Source organism: Carettochelys insculpta, chromosome 14, assembly GCF_033958435.1.
Source record: "Carettochelys insculpta isolate YL-2023 chromosome 14, ASM3395843v1, whole genome shotgun sequence".
Classification (NCBI taxonomy): Eukaryota; Metazoa; Chordata; order Testudines; family Carettochelyidae; genus Carettochelys; species Carettochelys insculpta.
In genome coordinates this window covers 25884233-25904552 of record NC_134150.1, presented here as the reverse complement: position 1 = coordinate 25904552, position 20320 = coordinate 25884233, and the positions used below count along the sequence as shown (strand labels likewise).

General features: G+C 42.0%; 1 protein-coding gene across 6 annotated transcripts in view; it reads left to right on the top strand.

The window, feature by feature from the left end:
• GARRE1 (granule associated Rac and RHOG effector 1) overlaps positions 1–20320 on the top strand; it is a 125136-nt gene that overhangs the window by 69211 nt on the left and 35605 nt on the right. For all 6 annotated transcript variants that reach the window (XM_075008635.1, XM_075008634.1, XM_075008633.1 and 3 more), the window contains 3 exons: positions 17706–17912; positions 19276–19416; positions 20102–20197. In XM_075008635.1, coding sequence (XP_074864736.1) covers positions 17706–17912; positions 19276–19416; positions 20102–20197 — 444 coding nt within the window. The remainder of the gene's footprint in view (positions 1–17705; positions 17913–19275; positions 19417–20101; positions 20198–20320) is intronic.

Below are 20320 nucleotides of genomic sequence, written 5' to 3'. Positions count from 1 at the left end.
TCTCTCCTGATGCTGTAATCACTAACATGGTTTACATGACAAGATTTATTATATTTCAGTTTATATAAAAGAAAGAAACGTAACTTTGTTCTCAGACTGTTTTGCTACAGATGTTTACTTGGGATGCTGTATACTTGGGACCTTTAAAATGAGTCATATTGCTTGGAATACTGTGCATTGTAGAAGAGAGGAACATTTTCACCTTGTACAGTGCCTTTGGGAGAAGGTGTTACTATGTAATTGTCCTCCAATTTGAGCAATATCTGATTATCTTAATTATATTAGTGATTCCTATGTGGCCCCTCAAAGTGGCAAAGAGTCTGATCATCCCTGATCATCCCTAAAGCTATTATCACATGTGCTGAAGAATAGAGAAGAAATAAAGGTAGTTGGAAGCCTGATCTTAGACTCCAGTGAGTTAATTTTCACTTAAAAAAAGTTGTCATATAGAAGGAGAACTTTTGAATTCAGGAGGAACTTAACAACCTTGCTGGAGAAATAGTGCTGAAGTGTCTATGACATATTGTGCTAAATGGCAAATTAATGATGAATCAGCTCATTCACATTGTACAGATGCCTCTCTCTCTCTCTCTCAAATCCCATCTGCACAGAATCCTTTGTTAACAATGAATTTATCTAATGTTTTGCAGTGCACTTAGTTTAGAATGTAGTTGTGAAATGGACAACTGTGTGACCAAATAAAGATAACATTTCAGGAAAGGGTGAGGTCACAGTGGTAAAATGTAACCCTGCAGACTGACCTGTTGAATTGCATTGAACAGGCAAAATGTATTGTGGCTCCACACACACCAAAACTGTTTATTTTTAATTAGAAGAAATTGCTTTATTTCCACATCAGCTTCGTTATTCACTATACTCAGCTTTTAAAATATTACCATACTTAGTATCTAGTAGTCAAGGTGGCATTCAAGGTGGTATTTCCATTCTTTATTTGTAATGATCAGTGCCGCTTTTCTTTCTTGTTTGCTTTCTTTCTGTCTGAAACAAAAGAGGAGCTGGTACTCTTTTTTTTTTTACAAAAGAGAAGCTGGCTCCCTGCTCCCCAGCCAATCCCGTGACTGGGGTTGCTGAGGTGCCAGAAAGTACCAGCACAAAAAAGCACGTGGTGGTGATCCAACACCATGCTAGCATGCTCTCTGAGCTGCTTTGGTTTAGGAACTCCAGATTACCAAAAGGGGTAGTATAAAGCATATGATTCTAGTCTTAACATTGCATAAAATATCAGATTTTAAAACTAGTCCCTCATTTTAAAATTGCTGCTTTACATTTCTTCAAGACTGAAAGTGGCAAATCCTGTATCTTGGACCAGTTTTATTTTTAGCACTTGCACTATCCTGTTTTATTTCAGTTAGTGTGACTGGATGAGTATCTTGGACTTGTCTAACTTGGTCAAACAATGTCAGAGATAAGGGTTGATTAGGATAACTCATGTCCCTTAAATTATTGTGTTCCTGTATCATCCATGGTCTGAATATCACTTACTAGCAGATAAAATAAGGAAATATAATCCCAATGTAACTGTTCTGCAAGGTGGAGACAACAACAGCTAGAGCCAGGCTGAATATCTGTGGGTACCTCTCCATCCGTCCAACACGGAACTGACTGGCTTGAGTCCTCAACCCAGTCATCAGGGAAATTCACACACCACTCCCAGATATTTCTGAAAGGTAATGCTTCCCCACTTGTAAGCACAGAGTCTGAGTGCAGAAAAGAAACTTTTAATAAAAGGGAGGGAATAACTTGTAATTAATTTGGGAAAACATCACAAACTGAGTTTAAAAACACAAGTCTAATTAAAAGTCCTACCTCAAGTAGGTTGGGGAAGGTCCTTTTCATCTCAGGTTTTTAAGTCCCGCAATCTAAATGTACCTGTCACATAGCCAGCCTTTCGCTGAACCCCACACACAGTTTTTGATCTTAGAGCAAACCCAGACTTCAGCGATGCATCAGCAGAGTTCACTTCCCTTGGTGAGAGGTAAAGAGGTCTTATTCACTTAGCTGGTCACTATCTGCCTGCTCATTTCTCTCTGCCACTACCTCGCTGGCCATTCATTTTAGCTCTCTCTTGCTGCCCTGCTGGCTCTCAATTAGCATCTGCAGCCCTCCACTTGTTGTTTGTCACTTCAGTCCATCAGTCTCAAGTGATTTCAGGCCCAAGTGATTTCAATTCTTAACATTTTGGGTGGAAGAAACACAACTCCAACACAATTAACATGAGCTCATGACCTAATAAATTTGTAAGTGTCCAAGGGTGCCGCAGGATTGCTTATTGTTTGTTTATATCTGTGATTTGAACAGGGGGAGGAATCAAACCAGTTCGGGCAGAGGAACTAAGATAGCCTCCTGACCAGAATAACTTTCCCCTACCTTATTACCCCTCTTAGTGCTCTGATAGTCAAGTTCCTGTTTTAGAAAGATTTTGCTAACTGAGCCCTTTCTTTTGAAACAATTTAGCACGTTCCTACTTTTCTGTATTCCCCAGAATTACAAACATTGGTAACCATATTTTAGCCATTTAATATAAACATACAGTTGGGTCATAAATTTAAGTTGATTAAAGTAAGCAAGCTACCACTCCCTCTGCTGAATATTTGACAAACCTAATCAAAGCAGAAGCAAATTGTACTTACAGAGACACAACCAGGGTTTCTCTTCCATTCTAGTTAGCTGAATATTGCTGAATATTTGCCTCATTCCCTTCAGATCCTGCTTACACCAAGATATATTGGTTATAAATATCAGTGCAACCTCAGTGTCAGTCCTTTTTTTGTCTTCGTTAGGTTAATAGTCTAATACAGCCTTCTATAGTAGTATTGCCTATATTTTTTTTATCTGAAAAAAAAGTTTGTTTTTGCTACTTACTGGGCGAGAAACTTTCCAGTTTAGCTTCAGTAAATTTGGTCTCTGTTTTTTATTTTGCCTCCATTCTCTGTCTCTTTTAAATGTATGAGTTCCTGAGCAGCTCAGTGATTTTTTTTTTACCTTCCTTGGGGATGACTCTGTGTTGATATGTTACATCAGGTAATCACAAATGTCAGTGTCTGTCATTACAATAAAAGCAAGCTATTTTAGGGAAAGTTTTGGCATTTCAGAGCAGATAACTAAATATTATGGTTATGGTCAGTTGTATTGGGGGTGGGGGAGGATAGCTCAGTGGTTTGAGCATTAGGGGTGTGAGTTCAATCCTTGAGGAGGCCATTTAGGGGTTTGGGGCAAATACATGTTTCAAAAAAAAAATCAGATGGGGACGGTGCTTGGTCCTAACCAAGAAGGCAAAGGACTCAACTCAATGATCTGTCAAGGTTTCTTCCAGTTCTATGATGTAGGTATATCTTCATTATGATCTATTTTTTTCAGGGAAATAATTTTTCTCCAATTGGAGTAGCTATAATCTACTTCATGAATGCAGATATATTTTTTTCTTTCTCACTGCTTTGTTGGTGTGAACCTTATTACAAAATAAGAACACAGATTTTTGATCCATCTCTATAGTTTTCCAAATCAGTAGCTCTTCTGTTTGAGGCATCCAGGAATGAAGGCAAATGCAGCTCTAGAGGAGACATTATTTCTGTGAGCTACAGACAAAACAAAGGGAATATGATCAGTGTAAGTTACTACCAAAATGTGTGCTTTTAATCAAGCTATTTTTGTAATATTTGATGGAAAAATATTAATAATTGTATGCCTGAAATACAGACAACAAAAACCTAATTTTCTATGCCTAGAAACTGCTGTGATATTGCTGAATATTTGGCCAGGTCTTTGTCTTCTGATCACTTCATGCCTCTTTGAAATGACTTTACTTAATCTAAAAAGCAGTCCTGTAGCACTTGAAAGACTAACAAAAGAATTCATTAGGTGATGAACTTTCATGGGACAGACCCACTTCTTTAGATCTGGAAAATTCTGAAGAAGTGGGTCTGTCCCAGGAAAGCTCATCACCTCTGACATTCTATTGTTAGTCTTTAAAGTGCTACCAGACTGCTTTTTTATTTGTGAAGATACAGACTAACACAGCCACCTGTGTGTTGCTTTACTTAATCTGCGATTACTACCTTTTGAACAATTGATACAGATGATAACTGGGTCAGCAACTAGGGAACTATCTCCAATGCAAACAAATATCAAGATAACAATGCAGAAAAATGGAAAGACTTGAATGGGGTTTGAAATCCTTTAAGAAATCAAAGGAAACTTTCATTGGATTGTTTTCTAAACAAAAAATGTTGGTCTTATTTGTTGTGCTTTGCTGTTGTTGCTACCTATTCTATCTTTAATTCACTAACCTATTTTGATGTGTATGGTTAAATTTGAAGTATCACTTTTTTATTTGAGAAGTATGCGAAAAATAAGTTTAGGCCAACACTCATCTTTCTCGATACTTTTTCTTTTGTTCTGCAGTCTAAAAGGAGGAGTTAGCCACAAGCTGACAGAATTTTTTTGAGAATTTTTTTAAACAAAATTTTCATGTCACAGACAGAAATTTCAGTTCTTAACGAAAAATATTGCTGGGGTGGATAAGATTAATATTCCCATTTGGAAGACATTATATGTTTATTCTGTCATCACTACCTTTCTAAGTCTTTTGCAGGTTGCAAAGTGCAAGATTTGAAATTGCAGCCATCAGTGAAATTGATCATATGTAGGGTGACCATATGTCCCTGTCTCAAATACAGGACAGGGAGATATGGGTGGGAGGGGCAGCTCCCAGCTCCACCAAGCCAGGAAGGAGGGGGCAGCTGCTGGCCCTCTCCTAAAGCTCTGGGGAAGTGGCAGGGACATGGAAGCTGCCCACACTCCCCTTGATTCCCCAAGGCTCAGGGAAGTGACTCCTGCCAGCAGCTGTGCATGCACAGCTGCTGGCGGAAAAAGTCAGCGGGGGGATGGCCCAAATGTGGGACAGTTAGTCCCTTTTTAAAAATAAGTTGACGCCTTTTTGGCATCTGAAATACAGGACCGTCCCACCCAATACGGGATGGATGGTCACCTTAACAATATGCAGAAAGCTGACTCAGAAAATCTTTCTGTTGCAGAGCTATGTCTAATATTGGATGACTCTAGCTACGATTTTTGTGCTGTTCCTAGTGCTATGGGGCTCTGAACCTCGTTGGTTCCTGGGTGCTGCTATAATAAATATGATAATAGTATGAATAATGATGTAGAGAGGGCCAAGTTGTTATGATGGGGTAATAAAGGTCATTGATATCTAACAAGGTGTGAATTGGGGGAGTTTCCTGCCAGGGGAGCCTTCAAGGGCTAATAAGACTGGAGGCAAGGCTTTGAGCCAGGCCTAACCAGCTAGCAGCTCTCTCTATGAGAAGGGAGCTTTCAGCGAACGCTGTGAGCAGTGAACAGGGGCAGCAGCTAACAAGGAAGGGAGTTTGCCTCTGGGCAAAGTGTCCTAGAGGAGCTTGGGTGAGTGTGGGATTTGGGGGGCTGTGTGGTGAGCTGGTGGGTGAATGTCTCTCTGTCTGTGCAGCTATGTTACTTTGCAGAGAAGGGCAGTTTGATCAGCTGCCTGTGTGCCTGAGTTCGTGTTGTGCAGAGAGGAGCTGTTTGCAAGGTATGAACTGGGGGAGTTTCCTGCCAGGTGAGCCTTCAAGGGCTGATTAGACTGGAGGCAAGGCTTTGAGCCAGGCCTAACCAGCTAGCAGCTCTCTCTATAAGAAGGGAGCTTTCAGCGACCACTGTGAGCAGTGAACAGGGGCAGCAGCTAACAGGGAAGGGAGTTTGCCTCTGGGAGTTCGCCGAGGGAGGAGCCCCGTGTTTGTTGTCCTTTTCAGGTATGGTGTTCCACCTGTGCCCTGCAAGGCAGCACTACCAGGAAAAGGAGTCTCTGAAGAGAAGAGCCTGAAGAGCGATGGGGGAAGGTGGACCTGGGGGCACTGAGAGCAGCTGGGGGGAGAGGGGCCAGTGCAGTGAGGAGGGCGGACATGGGAGCGGATGGGGGTAGTGGGTTGGGGAGGGTCCTATAGTGATGGTAGCTGGGGTGGGGGGGCCAAAAGGTGGGGAGGAGGGTCCTGGGGATACGAGGTCATTGCACCACAGGGAGCTATGGTGACTCGTGGAGACAGGGAGGTATGAAGTAGTGGGATCCTTAACCACATTCTCCACACCCCACTGCCTTGTGAGTTATTCTGGGAAGGAGCAAGGCTAAGGGAGTAAACCCTGACAGAAAATCTGGAGTGGAGTCCGAAGGCGGTTTGGTGTCAACTTCTGGCACTGTCCCGGCAACTCCTGCAGCTGAGCTGGTACCGGACGTGGAGGTTATCCTCTCCTTTGGACTATATCAGTAAAGCCGAGAGGGGGACACTGGTGTCTGGGCAGCCCAGAGTCTCCATGATAAGTGCCCAGGCTCGCGCCCGGAGAGGTACTCCGGCATTGCTGAACAGCATTGCATCAACACGGGAGGCAACAGATACCGGTTATAAGCTCTTGCTCGATTGGCGTAGAGAACGAGCGCCAGGGGTTGCCTTTGATGGTGGGAGAGATCCTCGCATCTGACTGGACAGTCACCGCCCGCCTCAAGCTGGGCAGCCCCCAGCCGATAGGGTACTGTCCTGCCACAGTTCACCTGCCTCGCTGGGTACGTGAGGCTTAAGGTTCCTGAACCTGACAAGTGACTGAAATTTGGGCACCAGGCAAACCAATAAGAAAATCAACAAGAAATGAGAAACACCAACAATTTAAGCTTGCTTGCTGGAATGTGCGGACCATGCTGACCGGCTTGACTGAAGATCTTCAGGCCATCAGTGACACCCGAAAGACCGCTGTCATCAATGAGGAACTGAAGAGGCTCCGAGTTGATATCGCTGCGCTGCAAGAGACATGACTTGCAGATTCGGGATCTCTAAAGGAAAACGACTAAACCTTTTTCTGGCAGGGTAAAGCCCAGGAAGAACCCGGAGAGCATGGTGTTGGCTTTGCTGTCAGAAACACTCTTCTACAAATGGTGGAATTAGTCATGGGTGGATCAGAAAGACTTCTTTGGATCACATTTCAAACTTGCGCCGGTCCCGTCCACCTGATTAGCGCTTATGCTCCAACCCTGTACGCCACACCAGAAGTAAAAGACAAGTTCTATGACGTGCTTAGTGCTGCTGTAGTGCAAATACCTGCTCGTGAACAACTGTACATCTTGGGTGACTTCAGTGCAAGAGTTGGAGCTGATTGGGCCTCATGGCCTTCCTGCTTAGGACACTTTAGTGTGGGAAAAATTAATGACAATGGACAGCGTCTCCTTGAACTGTGCACCTACCACAATCTGTGTATCACAAACACATTCTTCCAAATGAAGCCACAGCACAGAGTGTCGTGGAGACACCCACGCTCGAAGCACCAGCATCAACTAGACATGGTCATCACTAGGCGTAATAACCTCAAAAACGTCCTTCTGACACGCAGCTATCATAGTGCTGACTGTGATACAGATCACTCGCTAGTTTGCTCCAAGCCCAAGCTGAGACCCAAGAAGCTGTACCGCTCTAAACCTGCTGGAAGGCCCCGCATTGACGCCAGACAGACGGCAAACTCGGAGAAAGCTGAAAAGTTCCGAGAGACCCTCCAGGAAAATCTGTGCAGCGGCCCTGGGGGCGCCGATGTGACATCCAAATGGCAACATCTGAGGGATACAGTTTACAACACAGCCTTGTCGGTGTTTGGAAGAAGAGCTAGAAACATGAACGACTGGTTTGAAGCTAACTCTGATGAGATGATTCCAGTCATTGAAAATAAGCGCGCTGCACTCCTGGAGTACAAACGCTCACCAAGCCAGAGTACCCAACAAGCACTTAGAGCGGCCAGAAGAACAGTACAGCAGACAGCCAGGCGCTGTGCCAACAACCACTGGCTCCAGCTATGCAGCAGCATCCAGACCTGTGCCGACTTTCATAATCTCAGAGGAACGTACGAGGGTATGAAGAAGGCATTAGGACCCACCCAGAACAAGATGGCACCTCTGAAATCCAAATCTGGTGAAGTCATCGCTGACAAAGCCAAACAGATGGAGCGCTGGGTTGAGCACTACTCCGAGCTGTACTCATGCGAGAATGTTGTGGTTGACGCACCCCTCGATGCCGTCAGGCTCCTACCAGTAATGGATGAACTGGATCAAGAACCGACTGTGGATGAACTGAAGAGAGCCATCAACAGCATTGCAGCAGGAAAGGCCCCTGGCCAGGATGGTATACCACCAGAGGTAATCAAGTGTGCCACGGACACACTCCTGAAACCCCTATATAAGCTACTGTGCCTGTGCTGGAAAGAGGGTGAGGTTCCACAGGATATGCGCGACGCTAACATTGTAACGTTGTATAAGAACAAAGGAGACAGAAGCGACTGCAACAACTACCGTGGAATCTCCCTCCTAAGCACCACTGGTAAACTGTTCGCTCGCGTCATCCTTGGCAGACTCCAGAAGATTGCTGAGAGGGTGTACCCCGAATCGCAGTGCAGATTCTGTGCAGAGAGGTCTACCGTTGACATGGTCTTCTCTCTAAGGCAGCTGCAGGAGAAGTGCAGGGAGCAGAGGAAGCCACTCTACATAGCCTTCATCGACCTGACCAAGGCCTTTGACTTGGTGAGCAGGGATGGTCTGTTCAAACTGCTCCACAAGATAGGCTGTCCTCCACGGTTACTCAAGATGATCCAGTCATTCCACAAAGACATGAGAGGAACCATCCAATATGACGGCGCATTATCGGATGCTTTCAGAATCAGGAGCGGCGTCAAAGAAGGATGTGTGCTTGCTCCGACATTGTTCGGGATCGTCTTCGCACTCCTCCTGAAGCATGCCTTTGGATCTTCAACAGAGGGCATCTTGCTGCACACAAGATCTGATGGGAAACTGTTTAATCTTGCAAGGCTGAAAGCTAAGTCTAAGGTGCGGGAAGTCCTCATCAGAGACATGCTGTTCGCAGATGATGCTGCTGTAGTGTCTCACACAGAGGACCAGCTTCAAAAACTGCTGGATCAGTGCTCTAAAGCGTGCAAGGAGTTTGGGCTTACCATCAGCCTAAAGAAGACAAACGTCCTCGGTCAGGATGTTGCTGAATCCCCATCAATCAGCATTGACAACTATACATTAGAGGTCATCCACGAGTTCGTTTACCTCGGGTCCACCATCACTGACACCCTGTCATTGGCCACTGAGCTAAATAGGAGGATCGGAAAAACGGCCACAACTCTGTCCAGACTCAGCAAGAGAGTGTGGAATAACAACAAGCTGTACACTCACACCAAAATGCAAGTCTACAGAGCCTGCATCCTCAGCACCCTCCTTTATGGCAGCGAGACTTGGACCCTGTATGCTCACCAGGAAAAGAGGCTGAACGTCTTTCACTTGCGCTGCCTCAGGCACATCCTTGGAATACCATGGAAGGACAGAGTGACCAACACCGCCGTCCTCGAGCAAGCTGGTATCCCAACCACGCACACCCTCCTCAGGCAGCGTCGGCTCTGCTGGCTTGGCCACGTCCACAGGATGCATGATGGAAGGATTCCAAAAGACATCCTGTATGGTGAGCTAGCCTCTGGCAAAAGACCTCCCGGACGCCCCCAGTTGCGCTACAAAGGCTGTGTCTACACGTGCCCCAAACTTCGAAATGGCCATGCAAATGGCCATTTCGAAGTTTACTAATGAAGCGCTGAAATGCATATTCAGCGCTTCATTAGCATGCGGGCGGCAGCCGCGCTTCGAAATTGACGCTCCTTGCCGCCGCGCGGCGCGTCCAGACGGGGCTCCTTTTCGAAAGGACGCCGCCTACTTCGAAGTCCCCTTATTCCCATGAGCTCATGGGAATAAGGGGACTTCGAAGTAGGCGGCATCCTTTCGAAAAGGAGCCCCGTCTGGACGCGCCGCGCGGCGGCAAGGAGCGTCAATTTCGAAGCGCGGCTGCCGCCCGCATGCTAATGAAGCGCTGAATATGCATTTCAGCGCTTCATTAGTAAACTTCGAAATGGCCATTTGCATGGCCATTTCGAAGTTTGGGGCACGTGTAGACACAGCCAAAGATGTCTGCAAGAGAGACCTCAGAGAGGTAGACATCGAGCTGGACAACTGGGAAGAACTGGCAGACGACCGCAGCAGATGGAGGCAGGAGTTACACAAGGGCCTTCAGAAGGGCGAGATGAGTATCAGACAGCTAGCAGAGGAGAAGCGAGTGCACAGAAAGCACCCTAAGGACTTGCCAGACACCCACCACATCTGCAAGAGATGCAGCAAGGACTGTCACTCTCGTGTGGGTCTTCATAGTCATAGTAGACGCTGTAAATGAAGTCCTCAATTGAAACTATAAAGGGCACGATTCATAGTCTATGCAGACTGAAGGATGCCTACTACTACTGATATCTAACAAGTTGTTAAAGATTTATAATCCACAGGGAGCCGTAGTTAACAAGGAAAATGACTCTAGAACCTCTGAAAATTGAATTTAACCAAAGGCAAACTTGTAGAAACTAGAATGAATCCATCTTTCCCAATGGAGATGCTTAAATGGACTATGTGGTTTGATGGGTATTATCATGCCCCCCCCTCACTTTGTGAAAATTGGCTTGTGGATATGAATATGCATAACTTGAAGATGCTTTATGCAAAACAGGTCATGCAACCTATAAATTTTACAGTTACAGTCTGATGAATCCATGTATCCTATTTCTGTATATGTATCATTCTTGTATGGGAAGTTAGAAATATGACGTGTGAATCTATTTATACTTCTAAATGTTCTAATGACAGCCATTAGTGATATTTCAGGAACTTAGTATCATAGAGGTAACCGTGTTAGTCTGTATCTTCAAAACAGCAAGAAGTCCTGTGGCACCTTACAGTCTAACAGATATTTTGGAGCATAAGCTTTTGAGGGCAAAGACCTGCTTCATCAGATGCATGAGTCAGGGGCCGGGGCTGGGGGGGGTCCACGTTGATTGCTTCGCTTAGTAGTTACATTGCTATCTTGTCCATAAGTTTGTTAGCGCTTTGGGCAGGAACTAACTACTGTATTACAATTTTTGTGCCGTTCCTAGTGCCATGGGGCTCTGAACCTCATTGGTTCCTGGGCGCTGCTGTAATAAATATTGATATCTAACAAGCTGTTAAAAAATTGATTTGTTAAAAAAATAGAATAGTATATCCCCCACTCACACATCTGACGAAGCGGGTCTTTGCCCACGAAAGCTTATACTCCAAAATATCTGTTAGTCCGTAAGGTGCCACAGGACTTCTTGTTGTTTCCAGATACTTAATGATTCAAGTGACGTTGCACATCTGTGAAAGAGAATAATTTGGGCTTGAGAATCAGTTATGGTGGATGCATTTGAAGAAAATAATCTAGCTGGATGTGAAGTCTGGAACAAAAGTAATCTTTTCATTTGTAAATTCTGAATATTTGGTCTAAATTCACTGAGACAATAAAAAGCTGACCCCATTATGCGAATCTTCAGTCACTTTCAAGAGTAAAATCTCACTTTATATCATATATAAGTGGGTTATAGAGATTTTTATATATGCAAATAAGATACATTTGAGAGAGACACTAATTTGTGCGAAAGATTGTCATTTATATCAGAGATTACAAAGAGGGGAAGAAAAACAGCTGTGCGGGGAGGCAGGGATTGGTAAACCAAGATTAGTGGGGAACAGAACATAGGTTTTCTTTTGTGTAATAATGGAGGATAAAGGCACTCCAAAATGATCTGCAGATACATTTGTCATCTCCTAGTAAATGATCTGAGTTCAATCTGTCTAGAGTCCCAGCAGTAATTAAGGCTTAAGGGTTGTTCAATGGAAGGGAGCTTATTTTAAAATCAAAAAAACTTAGTCACACCTTATTATCCAACACAACAATTTTTTAAATAATTTATGATGACCATCCTGAGGTTGGAAGTACGATGTTTGTTTTTCTGTTTTGTCTATAGTGATCTAAAATCTAAAGATGAGCTTAAAATGTTTCATGATGATGTTGTATCTTGACTAGTTCTTAGTAATCAACACACAGTTTCTGGATTTTTATTTAAACTTTTACAATGATTCTTCTTTAGTGGACGTGGCTAATATTTTTCCCTGTTCAGCAATTAGTTGAAAATCCTTGCTGTCATTCTCAGTTTTCATATTAGTAAGTTGTGATCTTTAGCTGGCAGTCATTTGTCCATGAACAAGCTGATGTAACCCGAATTTCTGTTTATAGTAAAACTAAAATCCAGTTGAACATTTAGAATAGTACATCTGATTCACTTAGTCACTTGCTGTGTTTTAAACTGTCAATAGCAACATAGTACTTTTACTAATGAATGCTTTACAACAACAAATCAGGCTAGTTACACTGCTGCCTTGGTACTGCAACATCCATTGTGAGCAGCTGTCTCCCTCGACATTGCTTCTGAGTGGAGAAGGAAAGAAGGGCCCAACAGCGAGGACACTCTTACTAATATGATACAAAGAAAATCCTGTCGAGTTCAAACTAGTTTTTAAAGTAGTTAAGTGTTTAGCTAAGCTCTCACAGAGAGAGGGTTGTTATACAAGATCAGTTAGTTTTTACAAATTACACCTTTAACTTATATGAATTTACAATCTACAATAGTTAATCAAGTTTAGACTTTAATTATGATGTCTGAAAATTGATAACATTCCACCATAAGGAGAATAATGTTAATCTGCAGAACAAAACCAAAACACTATGTATATGAGCAGCTGTCTGAAAGGGAAACCAGAGGTGTGAACCACCATTGTTAAGCACCGTACAGACAGTGATATCAAGCTCTAGGTTTGTAGTGGAAAGGATCAAAATGGCCAAAACAAGCTCTCCAGTCATCTAGTTGATGAGGAAATTCTAAAGCGATGGAGATTTTGAACAGTTAACTAATCTGCTATCACTTCCAAAATATTAAGTGAAAATTCTGTATAAAGCTTCATTTGGCACTTCAGGCAATATGGCACAGTGAATAGGGCCCTGGACTAGGATTTGGAGACCAAGGGTATGTCTAGATTATATGGAAGATAGACCTGGAAAGGGTTGCTCTTCCAGAGTTTGATTTCATGCCCGTGGTAGAGATGTGCAAAATCGAATTGTCTGGGGTTGGCAGTCTACTGCTGTACTCCTCAATATTGCAACGAGTAAGGGAGGTCAGTGGGAGACTTTCCCCTGTTGACCTCCTTCTGTGAAGACGGCCAGGTAAGTCAATTAAAAGTAAGTCACTTCTAGCTACGCAGTTGCCGTAGCTAGAATCGCGTATCTGTGGACATATCTTCATACACAACGTTTTCTCCCAGTAAGTAGTTTTCCTTATGATGTTTCAGTCTTGCCACTAAGCCCTGCATCATCTTGCACTGCTTACACTTGTCACATTTTCCTGTCCTACCCAGGGAACTAATTTCTTCAAAATATTCCTAGATAGGGTCTCTCTTACCTCCAGAAGCTGTGACATTTTTTTCTATGGCAAAAATGTGGGGAGAATATAGGAAGCTGTGTATATGCTAAATGTCTTCCCTTTTTCTTTCCAATCTACTCCATTGTTTTTTTTTACACTACCTCCTGTCATTTTCTATATATTGTCTCTCTGTCTGTGAGACAATGTCTTAACTAACTTGACTTCCAAGTTGGCCAACATCCACCACCACGTATGCACAGAACAAAAACATGTGTATCCTGCTTGTGTCTGTCTTTTTACATGTTCTTTTCAGTCTGCTGAGAAACAAAATTGAAAGCCCATAATTTTTAAGAAGCAAGAGCTGGTAGTGAGGCTGGACAGACTAAAGCTATTAATTAATTTTATCAGACTGTAAGTGTATGTGTGATGTGTTTTGTGATCAGATTTAATTGTAACTTATTTTAAATGAGAATTTTAGGATTTTATTGATTTTTTTTTTTTTAAATCCAACAAATAAAAAAATCTGATTTTTTTTTAAAATCATTGATTTTTGTCTACCCTGTTTCAGTGGATCCCTTCAGGAGCTCCATATTCAAGCATCTCCATACTAATTTGAAGTGACAAGTGTCACTTTGTTTTTATTGCATAGTCATGTTTGCTCATGTATATGTGCTACCTTACCATATGCTTTGGAAAAGACATAAGCAGTCAGACAGCCTCATGAGGTCAACTGTATAAGTGTGTTGTAAAGCTCATTCAGTAGTTCCTCACGCCTTCATAACAGACTAACAACTAGATACCCCTTTAAAATGTATGTGTTGTGTTTTAGATTGCCTTTCCTTTCTAAACATAGAAAAATATTTTTAAAAACACCAAATTGTGATAGTATCTATTTTCTATTGTTAAAGGCATACGTGGGAAGGGGAAACTCCCCAAAAGTCATGTAGTCATTACTTTGTCTTGTTTCAGCACGGTGATGTCTGAGAATTGTTGCCACAAATAGTGTTTAACCAGATAGTGGGCTTAAAGTCTCATTTGTTGTGTAAAACCATGTTTGTTTTATTGTTGGTTTATTCTTCTCTCCCACCCACTTCTTTATCTTGTAAAAAGCAGTCCAGTAGCACTTTAAAGACTAACAAAATACTTTATTAGGTGCTGAGCTTTCATGGGACAGACCCACTTCTTCAGATCATAGCCATACCAGAGAAGTGGGTCTGTCCCGTGAAAGCTCAGCACCTAATAAAGTATTTTGTTAGTCTTTAATGTGCTACTGGACTGCTTTTTGGTTTTGATAGTATATAAACTAGCACAGCTGTCTCTCTGTTACTTTATCTTATTCTGTGTCAAGATTGTAATCTCTCTGTGGAAAGGAACAGTGCAAGAATCCCCATCCACTGATACTATTCTTATTTTTAAAATAAACTCTGAACAATAACTGAAGTACAATAGAAGAAGATTTGGATTTATGTGACAATACTAGGTTTTTAATCTCATTGTCTAACACTGCAAATTATACCAGGAACGTGGAGTGCATTGTCAAACAAAATTGTCTGTTCATTTTGAGATAGTTTCCAGAGAAGGAAGATTTCAGCCTCTTGTACCTTTAATGTCCTTTAGAGTCTCACCAGCTTGAAATTCCTAATGAGCGTGGATTTTCTTCCCTCTGAAAATCATCCTTGGTATGTTCTGTACATTGAAATGTTCAGCTTGTTGGTTTTCTCCTTACTGGCTTCTGCAGTTTCCATAGAAATCTTCTAAATTTTGTAATCAAGCAACATGGTGTTTTATTCTTGTCTGCTGAATACCTTTTTAATAAACCAGACCACACTTGCTGAGGTCAGTCATAGTATCAAAACTGTTTAATGTTATATGTTGTACAAAGAGGGGAAATGATTGAACCAGAATGGAATGTCAAAAGAAGGCTGTCTGGGAAACAAAAATTGCCACTGATAAAGTTCTGTTAAAGTAGATTATTAATGCATATAACTGTGACTCCAGGCTCTTGCCAGTAAGATCACTGTAGCTGAATATTTTTATTGAAAAAGAATGTAACTGAAAATAAGCCAGATAACTTTTTGTTCTCTAAGACAGAATGCCTTTGTACATTGTTTGTAGATTTCATGCATCTGTCCTAAAATGGTGTGACAGTTTACTTCTACTAAGCTATTTGTAAAGGGAGATTACACGTGTATAGGGATGGAGAACCTTTTTTTGGGTCCCCATAAAAATCAGTCGGACACCACACAAGTGAGAAATGCAAAATAAATAAATAAATAAATACTCTTCTCATCCTTCTTGCACAACATCCCAAGAGCCTAGGAGTGCCAGGGCTATTAGATTTTATGGTCCTCCCAGGCCTCTAGGGTGTGGAAAAAATTAGGGGTTTACTATGGAAGGGGACTGTCACAAAATGGGCTTGGGGTGTGGAACTTGGATGAGAGGGAGGATGCAGGAGCAGACTAGGGCTTGTGGGGATCTGAGAGGGTGGTAGGGTGCAGAAGCACGTTGGAGGTGGGTGATCTGGGCAGGAAGGGGATGCAGGAGTCGTCTGGGGGTGAGCAGTCTGGACAGGGGGTTGCTTACATGGTGCAGCTCCCCAGGGGCACATGTGACTCCATGTCTGTCTGTGCATTGCTGGCTCCTGCTGCTCTGAATGGCCTCTATTCCAGCCAATCAGAGCACCAGGGGAAAGGTCTCCAGGTAGCTGCTTCTTAGTGCTGCCATTCTCCCAGCCAGCGGATGGGGAGTGGTGGTAGCAGCAGGAGCGTGAAGAATCACTTCTTTTCCCTTCCTGGCAGAGATTGTGGGCCAAGTCTGTTCCAGGCTTGCCTGACTTTGGCCTGTGAGGCTCAGGTGCCACGCCTCCCAGCCCATAGCAGGCCGGATGCCAGGGGCAGGTGGATAGCCTTGGGCCTTGTGGGCTGGATTTGGACTACAGACTTTAGGTTCTTCGACCTGACATATAAATATTACATTCATATTTTGTCACTTTCTCTCTGGGACAAATACAATAAACTAAAAGGAAAAAAAACCTGTGAAGTTTATCCGTGTTTATATTTATAACAAGTGTTTATGCTTGTGTACCAGACAAAAATTAGCGCTTTAAATGTTGAATATTTAGATTTAAGCTGCAATCTTGATTACTTTTCTTCTTGAAAGTCACAAGTAGTCTTTGAAGCTGTTTTTTCTAACATTGCTCATATTACTGTAAAACCTAGAGGCCTCAGCTGAGCTCTGGGTCTCATTGTGTTAGACAGATACGTATAAGGGATGGTCCATTCCCTGAATAGCGTACAGTCTAAATAGACGACAGACAAAAGCGGAGAGGGGAAACAGAGGCACAGAGGGAAAGTGACTTGCCCAGGGCTAGAGAGCAGATAAGTGGAGGAGCTGGGAATAAAGCCCATATAGTCTAAGTTCTACTGCAGCATACTAACCATTTGAATTACTTTCTATAGTAACTTAGAAAGCATTAGTAATTTTTCTGGGTTTCTAGACCCTCTTCTGTTCTCTTATCACTCTTCACATGGTCCCTTTTGAAGTATTTTGGAGGGGGACTTTCTGTTAGCTCTAGGCATTGCTGTCAGATGATGTAAGAGATAAGGTTGTCAGTTTACAAGTTCTTCTACATATACCTACTTCTTGATCAGTCAAGATTGCTCTCCAAAGAAGCCAAAGAAAAGTGTTCACTGTCTCAAATGTCGAAATGTTTTCACTTACATTTCTGATGTTTTTCCAAGTAGAAAGTTAAACTTCGTTATAAACCTGATGATGAACTGGTGTGTACCGGTTTCACAACTGTAGATTCTATATGTTGGTCAACATTGTAAAAAAAATGTGACACATCACATAGAAGTGATGTTTTAATGCAGGCATTTTTATTTAGTGAAGGTGTAGTACTTACATTTTACAAGACTGTTTATTTCTTTTCTATATGTGTCATGGCTGTGTAATTGAATCAGCTTTTGAGATTTGCATTCTTGAAATAACCATGGCTTGAGAACAGAAGCATTATAAAGATGATACCAAAAAAGTTTATGGGAAGCAGACATCTGATCTTTCTTAAAATAAAAGCAGCATCTTACAAGCTTTTGAGTAATACATAGAACCCCGGTGTTCTGTAACGATTTTTAAGTGTTTTAAGAACATAGTTAAGTATTAGCTATGATTTTGAATTGATAATGGCTTGATTGTGAAGCATTATGCTCTTCATTGAGCCATCTAACGTTAGGAACTTAATTTGCTTGCTTAACTTAGTCATCAGAATTCATTGACCAAAATAACCCTGAACTCACACCTGAATTTTGTCTTTTCTTTCATAGTTACTTGGACGGTGTTTCTTGACAGTGATGCAGGTTCACTTTCAGTTTTTGTCACAAGCTTTGCAGAAGGTCCAGCCAGTGGCACACTCTTGTTTTGCTGAAGCTGTAGCTCAGGAAAGGAAGAACGTGAGTGAAGTGGGAACCTCCAGTTTGAGCCCCTCCACTGAGCTAGAGGATGCAGTACGCTCGTGGAGAGGAGCTGCAGAGGTATGGATGCCTTGCTTTCAATGAAACGGAGCATTTCATATGAATAATTGGCAGTGTTGAAATTAGTTGCCCTAATATGCAAAATTCTTCATGTTTGTTTTATATTAAAAGGACTCTAACCTTGAATTTATTTCTATATTCTTTAAATCACTTAAAATAGTTTTAGTTACTATTAAGTCCTGGAACCAATTTTCCTATTTTTTAAAATGTTTTTCTGTAGTGAAAACCTCACACAAGCGAAGGAAACAATCTGCAGTGAAGCAGTGACATTATGCACAAAGTGCTGCAAGATTACAAGCTAACGAAATAGAGAAATAATTTTCTTGCTGATGATTGAGGTCCAAAATTCTCAAACATTTAATTGTTCAAAATTATCTTTAAATACATACTTTCAAAATATCTATGCCATCTGTGGGATCCATATCTTCTCTGCAAGGAAAATAACTTTACAAGGGAACTTAGTTTAATTGCCTTAAAATACATGCTTTCTTCTTTTTGTAGCTGACATTAAATTTATAATCTGCTAGAGTATAAATGGGTTCAGACTTTTTGAGTATATGTTTTCCTTAAAAGTAAAGTGACTTGGATTATGTGCTTTTGAAGTCTTGTTTGGCAGAACAGATGGACGTGTTAGTCATCTAGACTGGAAATCCTCTCAGGACTTCCCTTTATCAACTAACATCTTCAAGGTAGCAGACAATAGACAAGTTTCCTGTGGGACTGTGAATCTAGATGAACTTTAGTAATTGGTCATGCAGCAACTGCTTTCTCTCACTGACTGGAATAAAATAGGGGTTGACAGCTATTTGCTATATATGGCTTTTGGGGAATGCTGGATAATAAAGCTTTTACTGTACTTTATAGTCTTAGTGTCTTGGAAGTTGCTATATAGAAATAGATATACCTGGTTAAAGTTAAGTACTTAGGTACCTGTTTGCACAGCTGGGGCCTTAATCTTTATCATAAAAAAAGTAAGTTGGGACCTTCAGCCAGTTAGACTATTTTTATGAAGGAAACACATAATTATGTGTCAAAATATAGACAATCATATACAGATTGACAGAATCAAGTTTGTGTCATGGAAAATGAGAAAATAAAAGAAAAACACAAGATCAAATTCTCTACAATTATAGAGCTAGAAAAAAATGTAAACATCTATTTTTACAGTGAACTAAAATCACCAATCACAATAATTGCATGATTTTAAGATGACACATAAAGAAAGTCTGTATTCTTAAATAATCACAATATATACCAGTCAGCTGTTGTTCTTGGACCTAGTGTGGAAACTTAGAGTAGACCGAATCTATCCTAATGCTGAACGAATACTATGCCTTATTTCTGATGATGCCTTGTCTTAAAGGCCACATCTCGGCTGAGAGAAAGAGGCTGTGATGGTTGTCTGGCTGGAATTGAGGTTCAGCAACTCTTCTGCTCACAAAGTGTGGCAATCCCTGAGCATCAGCTGAAAGAACTGAATGTGAAAATTGACAGTGCTTTGCAGGTTAGTTACCTTATTCTCTCACTTTTTCCACGTCTACTATCATCAAGAGTTACAGAATTGAAGCAGGGCAGGAATGTGTTACACAAAAACAAGCAATTCAATCAAGTGAAAGTGGTATGACTGTGGAGCACAGCAAGGTTGTGGCGTTTGTGAATTTAACACTTGTGAGTTCAGTTATTCGCAAATGGCTCGTCATCCCCTACACTGTAGCCACCTGCGCGGTGTGAGACTCTGTATCTGCCCACGCAGCACTGCTGTTGATGCCACGAGGCACTGTAGCCACCCGCATGGCACGAGACACCGTAGTCACCCGCACGATGCTGCTGCTGCATGACGTAAGGCACCATAGCCGCCCATGTGGTGCTGCTGTTGCCCCTGCATGGCATGAGGCACAGTAGCTGTTTGTGCAGTGCTGCTGTGTAAGACACCATAGCCGCCTGTGCGGTGCTTCTGGAGCTGCTGCAAGGTGCTCTAGCCACAGTGCAGTGCATCCAAATTTTGCAAAATTCAACATTCACAAGGGTTCTCAACAACAAATCCTCGCGAAAGTCGCAATCCTACTGTATTGTACGTAGAGGATTGTGGCTGTGCTGTGGAACATGACTGTGTATATTCATATATATACTTTTGAATCACTTGTTGATTGTAACTAACTTGATTTTTTAAAAATTTTTTATATCATCAGGCGTATAAAATCGCATTGGAGAGTTTAGGTCATTGCGAGTATGCAATGAAGGCTGGCTTCCACTTGAATCCAAAAGCTATTGAAGCAAGTTTGCAGGTAAGAGCCATTACCCTTTTTTTCCCTCTGAAACTGAATGGTAAAGAATGGTAATTCCTTAAATGTTGATCTTTTTATTAGCTTTTTATTTATTCTCTCCCTTACTGCTCATTGACTGGCATT